We start from the raw sequence: 18,737 nt of genomic DNA on the forward strand, positions 1-18,737 counted from the left end.
TCAATGTGATGAGCACTATGAGCCCTGGCAGGCATCCCTCTGCCTCTAGATGGTGCTCCTTCCAGTCCACACCTGCAGCAGACCATCAACTTAGTTTCCAAAGGGTTAGGAAAGAAAGTTCTAGAGCTTCCCAGCCCTGTCTGTGCTCTCTGCTGGTTCTCTCCTTGTGCTTCCCCAATGCTTAGACAATCAAACACTAGTTCTGCAACAAGGTGAAAAGGGAAGTATCTCCAGGATCCAGAGGGGGACAATTGGCAGGGTTTCCCCATCACACATGACTCATGTTTGAGAATTCCCCTGGTATGTACACCTAGCCTTCTCCAAATTGGAAGCGGGAATGCCAGCCAGGCATGAACTGAGCCGGGTCCTGGCCTTCCTGGGGCATCTCAGTGCCAGGATTAAGGCCACATGGTTCGCAGGGGACCTTGGCTCTCACCCTGCCTTTGACTGCCCAGGAACCTGGCCTCATTGGCCACCTTCTTCCAGGTAGGGTTGCTCAGTGAAGTAGAGGGCTGCTAGGAAGGGCCCCATGCAGCCCTGCCTCCTAGAGGAAGTCCTAGGGGGAAAATCATCATCTAGGCCTGAGGAAGGGGAGTGTCTTGGGAGGTTTTTATCCTAAATATGTGGTCTTTTGAGAATATGCTTTGCCTTGCTGCTGCCCAGGTACTGGAGCCCTGCACGGGGAGGGGACAGCTATGTGGGACCACTCAACCAGGTTTACTGGGAGAGGCAGAGGTGACAGGACAGCCTCTTTGGAGGACCGTTGTAGTTTGGTTTGGCCCACAGGCATGGGAGACCATGTACTTCAATAGTCTCTCTTTTAAATATTAATTTCCATTTTATTTGAATGGTAGAAAATAAGTGTTTTTCCATCCACAAGTTGACATCCCAAACATCCGCACTAGCCAGGGCAAAGCCAAGCGGAAGCTAGCAGCCAGGAATTCCATCCTGGTCAGGTGGCAGGGCTTAACTGTGCATGAGCCTTTCCCCGCTTCATGGGTGTGCATTGGCAGGAAGCTGGAATGTGGAACGCAGCTGGGATGTGACTACAGGCATTCCACTGTGGCACACGTCACTTGGAAGCTGCATCTTAACTGCTGTGCCCCATTGTGCTGCCCCCAGCATTCTCTGTGACCCAGAGGTTGGTGACTGCATGGGAGGACAGGGTTCACACCTGAGTCTTGACTTCTTAGACTGAACACTTGCTGTCCTGAGCGCTGTGAGCAGGTGCATCTTCAGCCAGAGCTCCTACAGGCGCACCAGTTCTCTGAGGTCCATTTGCTCTGGTTGAAGGACATGTGTTCCCTCCCCACCCCTTTTGTGCTAAACATGGAGCAAGCCTTTGGTGGAACATTAGCATGCCACCCAGCATACTACGTGCCATGTAGGAGTGCCCAGAAGCACGTCCCAGCTCTACTTCTGATTTTAGCTTGCTATTGATATGCACCCAAGTAAGCAGCAGGTGACATTGAGTTGAGTTCTGGGCTCTTGGCTTTGACCTGGCCAGCAGCAGCTGTTGCAGGCATCCGGGGGATTGAGCCAGTGGATGGAAGATCTCTTTTTCTCTCCCTCTCTCCCTTTAAATCAAGATGAATACAAACAAAAACTTACTAAAAACTGGCCACTAGTGGTTGCCAAGGGCAGCCCATAATCTCAGGACAGCCTGGGAGCATGTGCCCGTCTTGAACATCTTCCCTCTCCCTCTTCTTCTTTCCTCTCCTTTTTTTCCCTCTCCTCTTCTTCTTCTCCTTCTCCTTCTAAGATTTATTTATGTAAAAGATGGGGGGGGCAGGAGAGAGAGAGATCCCATCATCCATCTGCTAGTCCATTCCCCAAATGACTGCACTGACTGGAGCTGGAATGAGCCAAAGCCTGGAGCCAGGAGATTCTTCTAGGTCTCCCATGTGGGCTCATGGGCCATTCACTGCTGCTTTCCCAGGTGCTTTAGCAGGAAGCTGGATCAGAAGTAGAGTAGCCAGGACTCGAACCAGCACCCATATTGAATGCCAGCTCCACAGGTGGGGGCTTTACCCACTATGCCAAATACTGAGCACCTCTCAATGCCTAGGGCCAGTTCCCCATGTTGACCTGGTGGTGCGGCCTCCTGCAACATTTCCACCAGGCCTGGGATTCTTCTGGGAGTCAGAGTCAGGAACTCCTGCCCAGTGAGCATCAAAAGGGTAAGAGAATGGCGTGTCTGCCGTTCTGTCTCCCCAGCTGCACCCATGGCCTCACACCCTTACTGGCTGTCACCTCTTCTGTGTTCAGGTATCTGGTCTCAGATAAATGGTCTGACATGACCTGCATGAGGGCCCTCCCCCAACCCTCGGCTTAACATGGGGAAGGGAAGGATGTAAGTCAGCCTCAGCCTGTCCCTTGGGAGCCGGTACAACAGGTAAACCATTAGGAACCCATCACCCCAAAGAAATCCATTAATGAGCCCCAGGGCCGGCTTGAGCTGTGGGTAACCCATCACTTCTGCTGTCTGCCAAAACTTTGGACGCATCGATTTTCAGACTCTGGAGCACAACTGACAAGCAAGGCTTGGGCCGGCTCCCTCCTGCAGACTGTTTGCTGGGGGCGTCTTATCTTATCAAGCTAAAAGCCCCAGGAATAGAAAGTTTTCCACTGGGGGGAGATGGACCTCAGGCAGGAAGGCACAGGCTTTGGTCAGTTGGTGCTGGAGCTAGAGTCCGACTGAGGGCCTGGGGCCTGTTGAGGTGACGTGAGGCCCAGAAGCCCCCCTCTGGGGCCTTGTGCACTGCCCTCACCCCTGCCCCCTGCCTCCCCACACACACTCTGGGCAAACCGGGAGAGAAGCTATCGATCGGCTGCGGACATGACGGAGGGCCGGGCAGAGCAGAACCGGGCTGCTGCCTGCTTTGGGATGGTCACGGCACGGCTGCAGCGGCTCTTCCGCAGGCTACCCCAGGGCCGCTCGCTGTCTGGGAAGCTGCTGACCCTGCACAGACTCCGCGCAGAGGCCACACATCCTCCTGGTAGGTACACACAGCACATCAAGGCAGGGTGGGAGTGGGTACATGCTGCACTCCAAGGGGCATCTGACCCGGCAAGCTGCTGCGTCAGCGGTGGCGCCTCTGGCCGTCCCTTCTGGCCTGCTGTGGTTCAGTAACGCGCCACATCGGGGTGGCCACTGCCTTCTCTGTCCTGAGCACTGATCAGGGTGCGAAAGGTCCTCATTTGAGGAAGGTGTAGAGGACCCTGGTAGACTTAAAATTGTCTTACTCCTCTGTTTCTAAAGGACACAGAAACCTACAAAAGACCCTGAGGGGTGGCAGCACAAGTTCTGGGGTCCCCGCACACCTGAGTCCCAACGCGGCCTTCTCTCTGCTGGGCATGCTGTTCACAGCCTGTTTTATGTCTGTGGTATTGTCTGCCACATTCAGAGGATTCCCACTTGTTTGTTTCTGGGCTCATTCTGCCCAGGTCCCTGTGTGCTGGACATGGAAAGGCCTTACTGTGTTCAGCGGATGAGGTGACTCAGAGAGGTAAGGCCCTCCGCTGAAGGTCATTGCCATGCAACCAAGCCTCGAGGCCTTTGCCACTGAGTTCTGTCAGTTGTACTGACCTTTAACTGCTGTTTTTAGAATCTGAAAAACAGAGAGCAAGCTTGCTACCACCCACTGGTTTATCCTCTCAAATAGCTGTGATGGTTGTGCCAGACTGGGCTGCAACCAGGAGCTGGGTACTCAATCCAGACCTCCTGTGTGCGTGGGAGGAACCCAATTACCTGGGCCATCCCCCTGCCTCTCCAGGCTGTGTGTTAGCAGGAAGCTGTGTCAGGAGCTAAAGCGAAATCCCATCAAGGCACAGCAGGATGGGACACAGGTGTCCAAGCTGTCTTGCCAGACGGCTGCTCTTTAACCATTGCAAATGCCCGGAGCATGCAAGCTGTCCATGGGACTTCCTATCCCGTTTGTCTCCACAGTCTGTCCTATGCATTCAGAAATCCAGCATGGATCTGGACGAGTCGCAACATTTGCTGAAATGCCACGCTCCATTTTAGAAGTCAAGTTTAAAAAGTAATAGGATCTTCTCAGGAAGGCCCTTGGCTCTTGGGAAGCAGGAATTTTTAGTTTAGCCAGACCTGATCCCCACTTGGAGATAAATGGTCTTCAGATAGCCTGAATCATGCATTCTCATCCACAGCTTGGTACGTACTGTGACCTTTGCTGAGAGGAGTTGAATGCTGAGTTCCTCAGCGTAAATGCTTGCTGGAATTCTTGTTCATTCTCTCTTCCCCAACCCCCTCTAAAAATTACTCAGTGCATCATTTCCTTTGTCCTCTGCTATTCATCCCAGGGAGTTATAGATTTAATAAAATCAATCAGGCCTGGAGTGGCGGCATTCAGGTCAAGGCTGGGGCTGCATTGCGGCTGTGGCATGCTCACTAGGGGTTAGCGTTTGCACTTAATTGATGGAGAGAAGGAGGGGCAGACAGGATGCCCCCAGCCCCTGGGGGTGTGGGCTCTGGGCTTCTGGATCAGCTCCAGGGCCTCTGTGAGCACCTGGGCTGTGCCTGTGAGAAGGGAAACTTGAACCAGGCCGACTTGGATCTAGATTCTGGACTTGCCATGTTCTGGCTCATAGAGTTGTCTTCATGCAAATCAACTTTGCAGAGTTTTGCTTATTGCAAGTCTGAAATGGAGCAGAGAATTCTGAGTTCACACTTGCGTCAAGTGGGCTAAATGTGATGTTGGATGGCAGATGGTCAACTCAACTTTGGTACCCAGCAAGCCCACCCTCACATCAGGAGCTACTGTTGCCACCAAAGAATACCCTGTCCCCCGACCCCTCCCCTGGAGAGGACATCTGTCACCTGCCCCCAACCTGCACAAGTTGGTTCTTTATCATACCTGGGCCAAGGTGGGCTACTTGAGTCCGAGAGAGAGAGAGACCCGGGGCTTGGAGGTTGCCCAGGCAAGTGTGGAGGACAGATGTGAAATGCTTATAGTCATCATCTAGAAGAATTCATGCCATCGTGGAATTGGCCATGTAATTAGCAGGTGCAGCTAGATGAGCCCCGGGGGCGGGGAAGCATCATTAGGCAAGAGCCATACATCATCATAAAAGGCTGCGAGGGGTCAGCAGCAAGCAGGGATGGGCTTCTGCAGAAGTCTCCAGTGGTCTGGGCTGCACCTGAAAGCAGGCCTGTGTGTCTGCAAGCAAAGAGGGCCTCCCACGTCAGCTGTTGACTTTTCCTGCAAAAGTTGGCTTTGTCCCCTGGGTAGCCGTCAGTACCCTGGCTGCCAGTGACATCAGTGCAGGTGTGGAAAAACCAGTTGGAGGCAGGAACCTGGTTGTTCCTTAAGGGGCTGACCCTGTCTGCCACTGGTCTCCAACTTCCTCCTGGCGCTCAGTCAGGACATACCTGGGCATACACATTTGTCTGCGTGTGCATTTGTGGCCACACACCTGCCCAGCTTTATTTGCTGTCCTGCAGTCTGTGTGTGCCTTCAAACCCACTTGGGGTCTTTATCTTTGGAGTCTAGGGGACACTGCCAAAGACATACTCAAGGTCACTGAGCAGCTGGGCTGCCCCTTGCCCCCACTCAGAGATGGTGTCTGCTTTAGAAAACAACCAATGTGGCCCGCAGCACTCTGGCAGCTGCTCTGCCTGAGCCGCTGTCTTCCAGAGGAGCCCCAGACACAGGCAGAGGGGTCCCAAGCCTGGGCTGGGGATCTCCACTGCTTTATGTCGCTTACACCCCAGCAAAGTGACAAGTGCCTAGGGCAGGGAGGGAGGCCCTGCCGAGAACAGCGTAGATTCCGCTGGCCGTGGCCTCATACGCTGGGCCTTGTCACTCTCTTGGCTAGCTGTCTTTAAGCCAGCTGTCCACAGCATCTCAGATCATTGTTCTCTGATGTTCTCTGGCAATTGAACTTCCCTACAGTAATGGCGAACACAGGCTTTGTCCGTCCTGAGCCTCCCTGGGATAGCCAGCTGCCCTGGCACAGGGCCTGACCTAACAGGGCCCCCATAAATGCACGTGTAGCAAATGAGGGCACGCACAAATTAGAACCCACTTAGGAGCCAGGCAGATGTGGGAAGATAGGAGATGTGCCTGTGTGTAGAGGGTTCACGCTCTCTGGCCTTATGCCTCGCAGCTGTGAAGGCTTGATTTGCTCATCTCTGCACTTCTGGCTGCAGGGCCACAGCTGAAATACAGCCTGGTCCTTCTTGGCTGTGGCCTCAGAGGGTGTAGGTGAGGATTCCACCATGTGCATTTGCACTTGAGGATGGAGGTCTGTCCGTGGCTCCCTGTAGCACCCTACTTTGTGCTATCTGTTCTTGTGAATTTTTCCAAAAGCTTGCTCATTTCTTGGGTTCTCAGAGACGCTCTGCATACAGGGGGCCACACTGAAGGTTGTGGACTCGCCCACCTCTACCGCTGCCTCCACTCCATGCCCTGCTCACCCTCGCCTCTGCCACCTGTCCTGTGTGGGGGTTGTGACGGGCACCCTCAGGGTCAAGGGGTCAGTCACATGGGGTGTCTTTTGAAACAACACATAATGTCAGTTGAAAGATGGGTTAAAAGAGAACTGGGAAGATTGGCTATCAGAAGGCTGACTCCACCGAACACAGAGCTTTACGTGGGCGTGATGTTGGCAGCCACGCAATTGGAAGCCAAATATCATATAGGAAAAGTTAGGTGTGTGGGGCAGACAAAGGAGACAGGACGTGTGTACTAGCATCATCCAAATGTGTGTGTATATGGAGCTGGAGAGCAATGGTCCACAGTGACACAGTGCTTGCAGTGTTACACGTTTATGCACAACACTCAGGGCAGGGTGGGAGCACCCCCAAAGAGCCAAGAACCTTGAAACAGGCCTCAGCCCCAAATTGCTGGGCACTCAGCTGGCACAGCTCCCTGCCTCACCAGCCTGAACCGGCCTGCCCTCTCTGCCTGCACCTGCCCCTCCCTGCCCCACCCCAGTGCACCCAGTCGGCCTACCCACAGTGCCTTGCCTTACATTGCTGGTGACTGCAGCGCAGGGCTGTGTGGCTGGGTGGGAAAGAAGTGATTAATGAGCCAAGCCAGAGGCAGCCCTCCCCCACCCCTACCGTTACAGGCAGGGCTGCTGTTGAATGGCATGTGTGTCTGGGAGGAGGACACAGGGCCCATGTCCAGCTCTGGGCTCAGGGACTGCCTCTTAGATTCTAAAATCAAGGCTGTGGAGAGAATGTGAATGTGTTATTCTTGGTCCCACAGAAACATCTGGGCAGACCTGTTGCCTTCCCCTCCCCACACACAGGTTACTCAGAAGTGCCCGCGGCTACCTGTCCCATCCCTGCCAAGGGTAAAACCAGGAGAAGGCTGGGGCCAGAATCCCCAGGTGGTCTCTGCGTGACTTTCTCACGCCAAAGGGCACCACCCACATGTGCAGCATTTTCTCTAGCCAGCCCTGCCCAGAAGCCCGCCCACCCAAACCGTGAGGTATGTGGGAACGGGGCGCCTGATGCAGACTAGAGCATGTTGAGGCATGGGCACACAGCTCCCAGGCGTCCCACTGCTCATCTCACCCTCCATGGCTGGGGCCGGCGTGCTCTGGCCTTGAGGTCCTGGCTGTTGCCTTCCTGTTGATGCCCGCCCCCCACTTGCATCACCCCGCCCCCCCTCCCCCCGGCTTGCTTGGGGGCTGCCTATATGTGTAGCTGTGGGCTTCCAGGCCTCCTGGGGTGATCTGACTTCAGAAGCGAGGAACAACAGTGGATGGTATCTGAAGAGCAGGGTTTGCACGTGGGCTGCTACCTGCCACCCTTGCTAGTTCAGCGGGTGGGTAAATGATATGGGGATCATGCTGATGCGGGCAAAGGCTGCAGACCTCCAAGCCTGATAGCCACACACCCATGCCTTCCTGCTCAGCAGCAACAGCGCCTTCCCGTGTGCCCCCGCCTCGCTCCTCTATGGGCGCATTTCAGGTGGGAGTGGTGGGAGAGGAAGCAGGCCAGAGATGGGAGTCCTTTCACCTGAAGGCTGCCAGAGAGGCCTGGAAATGACAAACTGTCGCTGTGACACCACACGAGGAGGAGGAGGGAAGTCAGGTATGCAGACTTGCTGAAAGTGACAGGAACCAGTCATGGAGCACCTGCCGGGTATAAGACCTGGCCCTGGACACTTTCCAGACTTTCTCTAATCTGGGCAACAAATTGCCTAGCAAGAAAGACAGGATTACCCTTGCCATGCAGATGAGGAAATGGAGGCTACGCCAGTTCCCTATGTACCTGACCCAACTTCAACCCCTGCTCTGCATGACTTAGGGGGCCAGATTCCTCCCCATCCCCACCCATGCCCTCAGAGACCCCAGACTGCACTCCACCAAGTACTTCCAGGACCCAGCCCATGTGAGGACTTCTGAACATCAGCTGATGAGTTAGGGGCCTGTCTGGGAGTGCTCAGAGCTCCGTGGCCATCCTGAGGTCACAGGGAGTGGAACGGTGGGGCCTTTGTGGATAAAGGAGACTGAAGGCCTGCTGCCTTCTGGAGCTTGAATCTTGGCCTCATTGGTTACATTGGTCTGATAGCTCAGGACGAGACCCTCTGGCTTCTGCCCAGGGCCTCCAGAGTGTCCCAGAAGTGGTTGCCCTGAGACACAGCAGTCATGACCAAGAGGTCATGTTGGGTCAGGACTGGCAGACAAGGGTTGGTCCAGAGGCTCCGGGGCCTAAGGAGTCTCCACGGTTGTGTGACTTGGCTTAGAGCAGAGCTGTGAACTGGCCCTTCCAAGACCTTCTGAGGGTAAGGCAGAGACTTCCAGAAGAAGAAGGGGGACCTGCTAGGGGCAGCACCCCCTGCCCTCTACATGTGCTCTTGGCAACAGACCAGCCTGACCCTCAGCCCCAGGAGAGCCTAGCTCTTGGCGTCAAGCAGAAGAAGGAATGAGGACCAGAGCCACCAAGAAGGATGGACTAGTGAGTGAGAGGGCGGGGCATGGAACAGCCAGCAGGTGCAATGGATCCCCTGTTCCCTCTCATCACCCCACCAATGCTGCTGCTCCCCAGCTTGGAGCAGCTCAGCCTCTCCAAGCCTCAGCAAATCTCTAGAGTAGGACTAGACCAAGCGGGTTGAAACTCACAGGTGGATGCTAGTAGCAGCTTTAATTCAGCATGAACACTACCTGGAGGTAACCAGTTTTTATTCACATGAATTCTGCTTTTCTGTGATCCCTCTGAAGGATCCTATGCAAGTGTCTGGCCGTGATAGGGACCAGGTGACAGCACCTGCAGTCATCACAGTGGGAGTCCTTGGCTTTTCCTGCTTCCTTTGTAATCTTTGCTCCATTAACAAAGAATATACATTTGTGGGGAGAATGTTAGCAATCTATAGCGTGAGAAAAAATGCCTGAAGTCTCGTCACTCTGCAAACACATGGCCTTTCTTGCAGGCTCCCTGTTGTTTGTGGAAGCATGTGTCTTACGTACTAGGGGTGATATTATACCACTGTCATCTTTCAAAGCCGTGGACGTATTCCCATATTGGTCAATACGAATATGCATATTCATCTTATAAAATAACTTTTTTGAGATTTATTTTTATTATAAAAGCAAATTTACAGAGAAAAAGATCTTGCACCCACTGGTTCACTCCCCAAATGGCTGCAACAACTGCAGCTGTGCCAATCCTAAGCCAGGAGCCAGGAGCTCCTTCCAGGGCTACCATATGGGTGCAGGGTCCCAGGGCTTTGGGGCCATCCTCTGCTGCTTTCCCAGGCTACAAGCAGGGACCTGGGTGGGAAGAGGAGCAGCTGTGACACAAACCAGTGCCTATATGGGATGCCAGCACATGCAAGGAAAGGATTTAGCCTTTGAGTCATCCAGCTGGCCCTGTAGTCTTCTAATTTTTAAAAAATTATTATTTAAATGATGTTTACATAACTGATCAGGGTGGGAAGGATTTAGGGTTAGGAGAAATGGGTGTGATCATTGTTTCCAAACTTTCGATTTCTGAAAGGGAAGAAATAAGGGGAGAGGCCATACCCAGCCTCCCAACCATCTCAGTTCCTGAGGATGGGGAGAGGCCACCCGACATCAACCGAGGGGCACCATGTGGGACACGCTCTGGGGGTTCTGCCCAGGTGGATGTGATAGTTCTGAAATGCTGTCGATCTCACCAATCTATGGATGAGGAATCCCTTCCAGTGTCCATTGGCTGAACAGTCAGCCTTAGAGTCGCCATTCACAGAGATATCTGCTGTCATCGTTTGTCCATATATGTTCTATTCTCCATTCTCTGTTATGGTCTTATATTTTAAAACATGATGGTGGGGCCTGGCATGATGGCTCAACTGGCTAATCCTCCACCTTTAGGCAAGGTGTATTTATACCAAGTAAATATGCTCTAGGGATAAACTCCTTCAGGAGACTGGCCCTACCTTCTCATTTCCCCACATCCTTTGCAATGCCTGACATAACTAGCCTTGGCTGACAATTTCCTTTTCTGAAACTGGAACAAAAATTTACAAGTTCAAGCATTGTAGGGGTTAGGAATTCCCCAGGGGAAGGCAGAGGTGCCTGTCCAAGGTGGGCAGGGCCACCCCTCACGGGGCTCCGGGTACACCTGGAGCTTACCCCTTCAGGGAGCTGGGCCCCAGGGCCTCCCCAACTCTGACTGGAGATGAGGGGTGAGTGGAATACATGAGGACAGACTAAGACCTTTTCCTTCAGCACTGGGCTGAGGTCTGGAGGGTCAGTGGGTGCCCTTGGCCTTCAGGGTGGTGATGCCTAATGCTACTGCCGCCAGTCAGGCTGGCCTCTAGCTGAGGCTCCTGGAGCTCTTGCTGGGTCTCGGGTGCTGTGTAGCTGTTGATGTGATCATTCTCTCAGCAACTCTATCACTTCCGTCTGATGAACAAGGAACGGAGGCACGTAGGAGCTAGTGCCCAGCCTGGGGTCAGGCCAGCCTTCTCAGGCTGGCCTCTGCAACAGAGGGTGCCAGCCCTTCCTGCCATCCTCCTGCTGGGCCCCCTGACTGCTGTATGGTAAATGGGCACTGAGCCATGGGCTGGACAGAGTGGGGGTTGTAGATGTTACAGCCAGGGAGGGAGACTTGGAGGAGGGCAGTGTGGCTGCAGAGGCAACTGCCCATCGGTGGCATGAGGGCCTGAGGTCAGAGGTAAGATCTTGAGGCCAGAAGGAGGGGGCTCCCTGGGCGGGGGGACAGGCTGTGAAGTGCAGGGGGGAAGGGCAGGCCTGGACTAGCCTGAGTCGGACAGAGACCTTGTGGGTTGGTCTTTGAGCTGCTGTGGTTGGGCTGGTTCAGAGACCCTTGAAAGGAGTGGGGGAACTGCAAGGATTGGGGATCCTGCCGAAGCAGAAGGCTATCCCCCAGCTAGAACGCCAGGGCCAGCTTTGCCTTCCTGTGAATTCTCATTTCCCAGTGTGCATTGCTTCTCAGAGCTCCCTCTAGTGTTGAAGGTCAACAATGCAGCACTCCTCTCCACCCATGGTCACCCAGCACCTGCAGGGGTGATCCTGAAGCCCCGCCCGACACCCAGCCTCTTTTCCTACGATAATAAGGCTTCATGTGGAAGTTAGACACAACAAAAGATTAACAACTGATAGTAAAAGTCATTAAAACCTGCGGTAACTTCCCTCAGGGCGCAGAACTGGCCACACAGTCTATTCGGTTTCCTGTTTCAAACACAGCAGGGCTCAGGAGGCTGGTGTTGAAGAAGTGAGGGGAAGGGGTTGCCTGGAGGCTGATCCTCTCCAGGAAGATGTAGGGGTACCCAGAGCCTGGCCTGCTTCCCTGGGGCATAGCAACCACTATTGGTTGAGCTGGCAGTGAGGGATTGTAGGGGTGAGGGGGCTTGCTGGAAACCAGCCTCCTGGCATGTCCTGCCCTGCCCTCACGCCCCGCACCAGCCCAGGCTGGAAGAGGGAGTGTGTGGCAGAGGCTTGGCCTCATTGCTGCATCTCCTGGGCAAATCAAGGGTGAAAGGGCTCCGATGATTTCTTATCAGAAGAATGCCTCTGGTTTGGAAAATCCAGCTCTCTGGTTCCCGGTGGCAGGTCCACCTGCTTGCGTGTGCTTGGCAGTTGGGGTGGGGCCAAAGCTAGCTTGGGCAGCCCTGGGGATTAAGGGAGGTTTGTAGACAAGTTTGTCTGCAGAGTGAAGGGACAGTCCCCCAGTACCTGCTGTGTCACCTGCCCAGGGTTGAAGAGGAAGACGTGAAGCCGTCTCTGAGCACAGGTTGCCGTGGCTTCTAGGCCTAACCCTTCCCTTGTACAAGATCTTGACCTTGGCAGTGATCTTCCGGGCCTGGGAAGGCCCAGAGCAGGGCCAGTAGAGGCAGACCAGTGGTCCCAGACTCCTGGCCCTGCCAATCTACTGCTGACTTCTGGAGCCTACATCTATTGGACACTTCCAACTGTTGGGGGAGTGGGGCTCTGTAATTCCAAGGTGGCACAAGGGCTGGATTGTGACCTGATCTGTGATTACACTTAAAATTTTTTAATGGTTTGCAGGACCTGGCATGGTAGCCTAGCAGCCAAAGTATTCCCCTTAAATGTGCTGGAATCCCATGTGGATGCTGGTTTGTGTCCCAGCTGCTCTACTTCCCATCCAGCTCCCTGCTTATGGAAAGCAGTTGAGGATGGCCCAAGACCTTGAGACCCTGAACCTGCATGGGAGACCTGGAGGAAACTCCTGTCTCCTAGCTTCACATCAGCTCAGCTTAGCCATGGAAAGATGGACAATAAGACAGCCGGGTGAAGCTGGGGCCCATGGCTGGAATTCTGTGCCAGGTGGGAGGCAGGGAAAGGAACCCACACATTCTGGAGGTGAGTGGCCCTACCAGCAGCCCCTCACTACCATGTGTCACCTGCTTCCTGGCACTTGGCCACAGTAGCTGTAGAAAGCCAACTTAGCCAGGGAACTGGGGATGGGGAAGGGGTCCCATCTTGGGAGGCAACCTAGGCACTTGTCCTCGTTATGCCTCATTAGAGTAGGCCTGTACTGTTTCCCATATCAGAGTGCCAGTTCAAGTCCCAGCTGCTTCACTTACCACCTAGCCTGGGAAAGCAGTCCGGAAGGGCATAAGGGCTTGGGTCTCTGCCACCTGTGTGGAAGACCTGGATGTAGATCCAGGCTCCTGGCTTTGGCCTGGCTGAGCCCTGGCTGTTGCAGGCATTTGGGGAATGACCCAGCAGATGAAAGACCTCAGTTTCCTCCTTTGTCTGTTTCTTCCTTGCCCTATAAGCTCTGCCTTTCAAACCCTTGGATCTTTGGCTCCCTGATGTTTGTTGCCTGTTGGGAGTGAGATGCTATCCCACCTACTCAGTGCTGCCACAGTCCCCCATCGGGGGCACCTGGGCCAGCTCCTGCTGAGGGCTATGGGGCACTGTGGAGGACTCCAGGGTCTGGGGGTATTGGCAGTCCCTGGGACACACTGCTGCAAGAGCATGGTGGCCTGTAGGTCTTAGCTCCTGGGTGCTTCTGCAGCATGGTCTTGTCTTTGGGGTCTCCCAGCTGCGCCTGGCTACTCACTGCACCCCTCATCCCTGCAAGCTGTGGCTTCTGTGCTCATGGCCAGGCACGGAGGCCCTGACTTCATCTCTGTGGGCCCCAAAGTCCTAGGCTGGGCGTTTCCAGGGCCAGGAAGCGTGGAGGCCAGCCGCAGTGGTTTTGCTCTGGTCTGTGATTACACAGTCTGATTGCACAGAGCCATCTGCCAGCTGCTGTGCCCTAACCCTGTCCAGCTCAGCACTGGGCCTGGGGGTGGTCCTGCTGAGGTTTTGGTGCTGTGCTCAGAGATGGAAACTGAGAGAGACAGACGTGGAATGGAGTGCCTGTGCCAACAGCACAGAAGCTGGAGGGGGGTTCTTACGGGTCTCACAGAAATTGCCCTTCCTGCCCAAGCCCATGGCTGCTGCCGCTCACCGTGGCCTTGGCAGAGCTTCCAGTCCTGCCTTCACCTTCTTGTTCCACTTCTTGGCATCTCTGAAGCATTCTTCATCACTCCAAGCATGATCAGACCCCTACAGGTGCTCACCCGGGAACAATGGCTCTCTGTGTGGGTTCCAGCTCTGTGCTACCCTGGCACTCCTGGGCATTGTGGGCTGGGGCATGACCTACGCCTCCCTCTGAGCCTTTCACCCTGCCCCCCAAAGGGGAAGCTGTTTTTGTGCTGGGCAAGAGATTTCCCCTGCGCGTGTGTGGTGCCAGCCTTGGAGAGCCGACATTACCCGTTCCACACCGGGCCTGATGGGCTTCTATGTAGGAGACTTAGCACGGCCAAGGGACTTGGGGGCATAGGGCTCCCAAAGAGCCATATGGGTCATCCCTTCTGGAGTGAGGGAAAGGAGCAGTCTTCCAAATACACCGCCCCCAACAAAGGCAGCTGTGAGTTTCTGACTCAGGAGGAAGAAGATAGCAAGAGTTTTCCAGAAGCTGAGTCTCCCACGTGTCCAGGTGTTCCCTGCAGACAACAGTGACAACACACACACAAGGATGGTGGCTCAGGGAAGCCCCGGCTGCAGACCTCGCCCATCCCAGATCAGCTCCATGCCCTTGATTCCTGAAACTGGGTGGGGCTGTGGACCGCGAGAGCAGGTGGCCACAGCTGACCCCACAGCCATCTCTCAGAGCCCCCACATGTGGCTGCTAGCAGAACTGCATCACTTTGGCCTACTGCTTTGCCCGCTTTGGACCCTCCCCCTGCTGAGGCCTTATATCTTCCGCCCAGAAGCTTCTGGGAGAGCCTTTGTGAAAGCTGGTGGGCTGTGTGTCACTGGGACCTCACTTTCCCTCTCTCCAGCACTAGGAGTTAACATTGCTTCTTTGCTGGACGTGGACACTGCCAGCGGGGTGCAATTATGCATGTGGGTTCCTTCAGCTGGGGATACAGCAGTTATCCCCACATTTCTAGGCTGGGTAGGTCGGAGGACAATGGCTTCCCTTCCCATGGCTGCAGATGCCTGGTCTTGGGCAACACATGCCCCTTCCGTACCTGGAGACAACCTGTGCCACAGATAGGTGTGGGGAAAGCAGGTACTCCTCTAGCTCACAGATGGGTAAACTGAGGCCCAGGAGAGCAAAGCCTTCTCCGGGTTCATGATCCTTGGAGATGCATGCTGAAAATGTGGAGAGGGACCAGGCTGCAGTCAGATGCTCTGACTCTGAAGTGGTTGGAGTTTCCTGGACCCTCATTTCCTATATGGAATGCTGATTGGTGATCACATAAAGGAGGGCAGGTGGATGCCGTTGCACAGGAGCAAAACTGTCCATCATGGTGGGATTCCTGCGCTGCCTCCCACGCTTCCGCTTTATCCCCTGCTGTCTGCTTCCTGTTGGCAGCTGCAGGCAGCCTGCCAGGCTGTTTCTCTGGAAGGAAGGGGGTACAAGCCCTAACCCCTGTGGTTCTTTCACTGCAGACTGTCAGTACACTTGCCACCCGGAATGCCGCAGCCTGATCCAGCTGGATTGCAGTTGGCAGCACAGCGCACCAGGAGATAGACCCTCTCCGGAGAGCACCCTCGCCCAGGTAGGCAACACAACTCATCGCCCAGGCTTGGGGGAGAACCCGCAGGAGCCCCACGCCTCCTTCTCTCCCAGGAGCTCTGACGGGGGGGCAGGGGGACAAAGTGGTGTATGTACCACCAAGTGTCATAGTCCTACAGTCCTGGACAGCAGCATCCCATTCTGGCTGAGCAGTCTGCAGAACTGGCCCTTCCTTAAGGCACCCAGAGTGGTCACCCCAAACAGCTGGCAGACACACTACGAAGTGCCCTGGAGCTCTCGTCCAGAACAGAGCTGGATCTGACCCTAACCCCCAATTGTGGGCCTGGGTGAGGGTGCAGTGCAACCCTGGGCAGCCTCCTGAAGGTCCCCAGGGGCCTCCTGGCCCTGGCAGTGGCCCAGTCACATTGTCCTGGCCTCTGCAGCAGCCTGACTGAATCAGCAGCCAGAGGGGCCGAGCCAACACTCCGTCCCTGGCCGGAGGACCAGGAAATGGGCATCTGAAGCAGCCCTTGGGTCTGGATTTTGCAGAGGCACTTGGGCTGTAATGTATCTGAACTTTGACATCTAGGATTTAGACCGGAGACAGAAGCAAACAGGTATTGAATCCTGCATTGAACAAGTGTTTATCAAGTATCTACTGTATGCCAAGCACTCGGTATGGGTGGTGTGGGCGGGGACAGTGATAAATTACACAGCTCAATCCTCGGGGAGCTTACATCCTGGAAGGAAAGCGTGCACTGTCACATGCCACATGGTAAAAGGGTGAACCATATGATTCAGGTACATTGCATCTCTACTGGGAGAAATGACGAAGGCTTCCCAAAGGAGGTGACATGTCATCTGAGCCTTCCTAGAGGCTGATGGTTGAAGCTTGTTGGTGAGGGAGTGAAGGAGCGGCCCATGAATCCCAGGTGTCCTCCATTTCTGCATTTGACAAATATGCCAGGCCTGGGAATGCTGCAGGTGCAGCGATGAAGGGAGCAGGCCTGGGTCCTGGCCGGCCTGTGCTGACAGGGCTGAGACGGTGAGGCTCTAAACAAGCCCACCCAGTGTCCAGGTGGGAAAAGTCCAGGGTGCTGCAGGAGACACTGATGGGGCACCCCGCATTGTTGGGGATCCCCCAAACAGCCCCGAGTTCCCGGAGTCGAGGTACCTGGCTTGTTCTGGCCCCAGCATGTGTCATCCCATACCAGCCCCCATCCATTTCATTTTTGAAGATATGCATTTATCTATTTGAAAGGCAGAATTACGGGAGGGGGGGGAGACACAAAGAGAATTACAGGGAGAGATACAGAGACAGAGATCTTCCCTCCAATGGTTCATTCCATAAATGGCTGCAATGGCTGTGGCTGGGCCAGGCTGAAGCCAGGAGCAGGGACCCCACTAGGAATCTGTCAACCCTGCCCATTTTCCATCCTGGAGCCTGGCTCTCCTCTTGGGGTCTGTGTTCCTGCTTGTGGTCTCAAAAAGGGATTTTCTTTTTTTTGCCAGCGCCATCTCTGAGGACATCTGGCAGCAACTTTGGTCCTCACACCTGAGGAGGGGTGCTCTGGGGCAGAGGCAGGGGATACGGCTGAGCGCCCTGGGAGGTGCCTAGCAGCCCGTCATGGCACCTAGTAGCACCCCATAGAAAGAACATCCCATCCAAATGCCCATGGTGCCAGATCAAGAAAGCCTTCCCTGGAGCCAAGGTCATGAGGTCTGCTGCCTGTGCTGCCCCCTCCTTAGAACATTTGAAAGTTACAGCAGCTTCCCTGTGCCGGAGAGCAGGGTCGAGCTCAGAACCCTAGGGTGAGTGGCTGCCCGAGGAGCCTGTCCCAAATACATCCACCTCGCCCCTGCAGTATCCTGGGGCACGGAGCTACAGGATCCCCTTCCCCGCTCTTGGGCGTGGGTGGAATGCGCTCCCCACAGGCTGCCATGTTTGCCTTGGACAGGCCTGATTGCGCAGGGCCACAGACCTGGGCAGGACTGAGCTTCCTTCAATAAAACTTGGGCCTCACTCCAGGCTCCTTTGCCTATTGTAAAAGGCTCGTTTGTGCTCGTTTCCTCCTTGGCTGGACTCTCTGCTGACGATCAAGACAGAGCTGTGTTTCCCCTTGGAGTGGCCTGAGCCAGGCGGTCTGGCGCGTGCTGGGGCTGGCACTCGCTGGGTTGGGGCTGGCACTGAACTCAGTCTGTTTGCTGGGTCCGGGGAAAGCAGTTGGGATTCATTCTCCTGGCTGCTTTAAAACAGAGAAAGCCATCGATTGTCCATCCAGAGGACCACTCCTCACTGGTATTCTCATATGCTCTTCCGGTACATTCATACATTTTTAAGCACATGGCTGAGATCATCCTATAGATGAGTATTTGGTCTCAACCTTTTAAAAGCAAGAATCCCTGAGTTCTGACTGCCTTCTGCCTGGCCAGAGTGGGGAGGGGAGGAGGGACAGGTGTGGGAAGAGCCGGCCTAGGCGGGGAACCCTCATCAGGCTAGGGGAATTGGTAAGTCTCATGCAGGGCAGCTGGTAATGCTATGGCCACAGAACCAGTGGTTTCACAGCCACCCCCACCCCTTGAAGCTCCGTGAGGCCTGTGACATTGGCTTCTTCTTTGGGCACCCATCGTGCGACTTTCAAGCCTGCCCAGAGCCTGCGGGCGTTCAAATATATATCCCAGAGAACTCCCTGGCAGCTGCCTGAAGGCCATGGTAAATTCCCCCAACAGCTGAAGATGCTCTATTGCAAGGCTTGCCCCTCCCTAGCCCTCAAGGAATATCTCACTCTTGGTGGCCCCTCTTCATTGTGTCATTCCCATGGGGTCAGCCCTTGGTGGCCGCCTAATGGCTTCACCATGCAGTGGGACCTCTGATGGTTCCCTTTCTGCCCCCCAACTGGGGGCAGCTGGTCCCAGAAGTCACCTCTGACCTTGACCAACAACTACTGATGCTCATACCAGCAGGTGCAGCTGGGGTGGGGATGGGGCCTGGCAGCTCTGTGCCTCTGGCACTTGGTACCTCGAGTGCACAGCTTGTCGGAAGCTCCGGCACCTGCTTCCACTCAAGCCCCTTGCAGCCAATGCTGGAAGCTTCTTCCATCCCCCAGGCCCTTCCTCTCTTCCCGACCCTCCAGAGGCTCTGAGAGGGAGAAATCACAAAGCTGGCTTCCAGGACCCACCCCGCTCCCCACAGTCTTCCCAAACCCCACTGCAGCCCTGGCCCTGCACAGGATTCTGGCATGTCTGTGTCCCATCTTGTGTCCTCACTGACTTA

General features: G+C 55.0%; 1 protein-coding gene across 1 annotated transcript in view; it reads left to right on the forward strand.

Moving 5' to 3' along the window:
• The window catches only part of RASSF5 (Ras association domain family member 5), a 60,279-nt gene that overhangs the window by 8,499 nt on the left and 33,043 nt on the right, over positions 1-18,737 (forward strand). Inside the window, exon 2 of the mRNA XM_058669106.1 lies at positions 15,397-15,506. Coding sequence (XP_058525089.1) covers positions 15,397-15,506 — 110 coding nt within the window. The remainder of the gene's footprint in view (positions 1-15,396; positions 15,507-18,737) is intronic.

The sequence above is a fragment of the Ochotona princeps genome, chromosome 10 (assembly GCF_030435755.1).
Source record: "Ochotona princeps isolate mOchPri1 chromosome 10, mOchPri1.hap1, whole genome shotgun sequence".
Classification (NCBI taxonomy): domain Eukaryota; kingdom Metazoa; phylum Chordata; class Mammalia; order Lagomorpha; family Ochotonidae; genus Ochotona; species Ochotona princeps.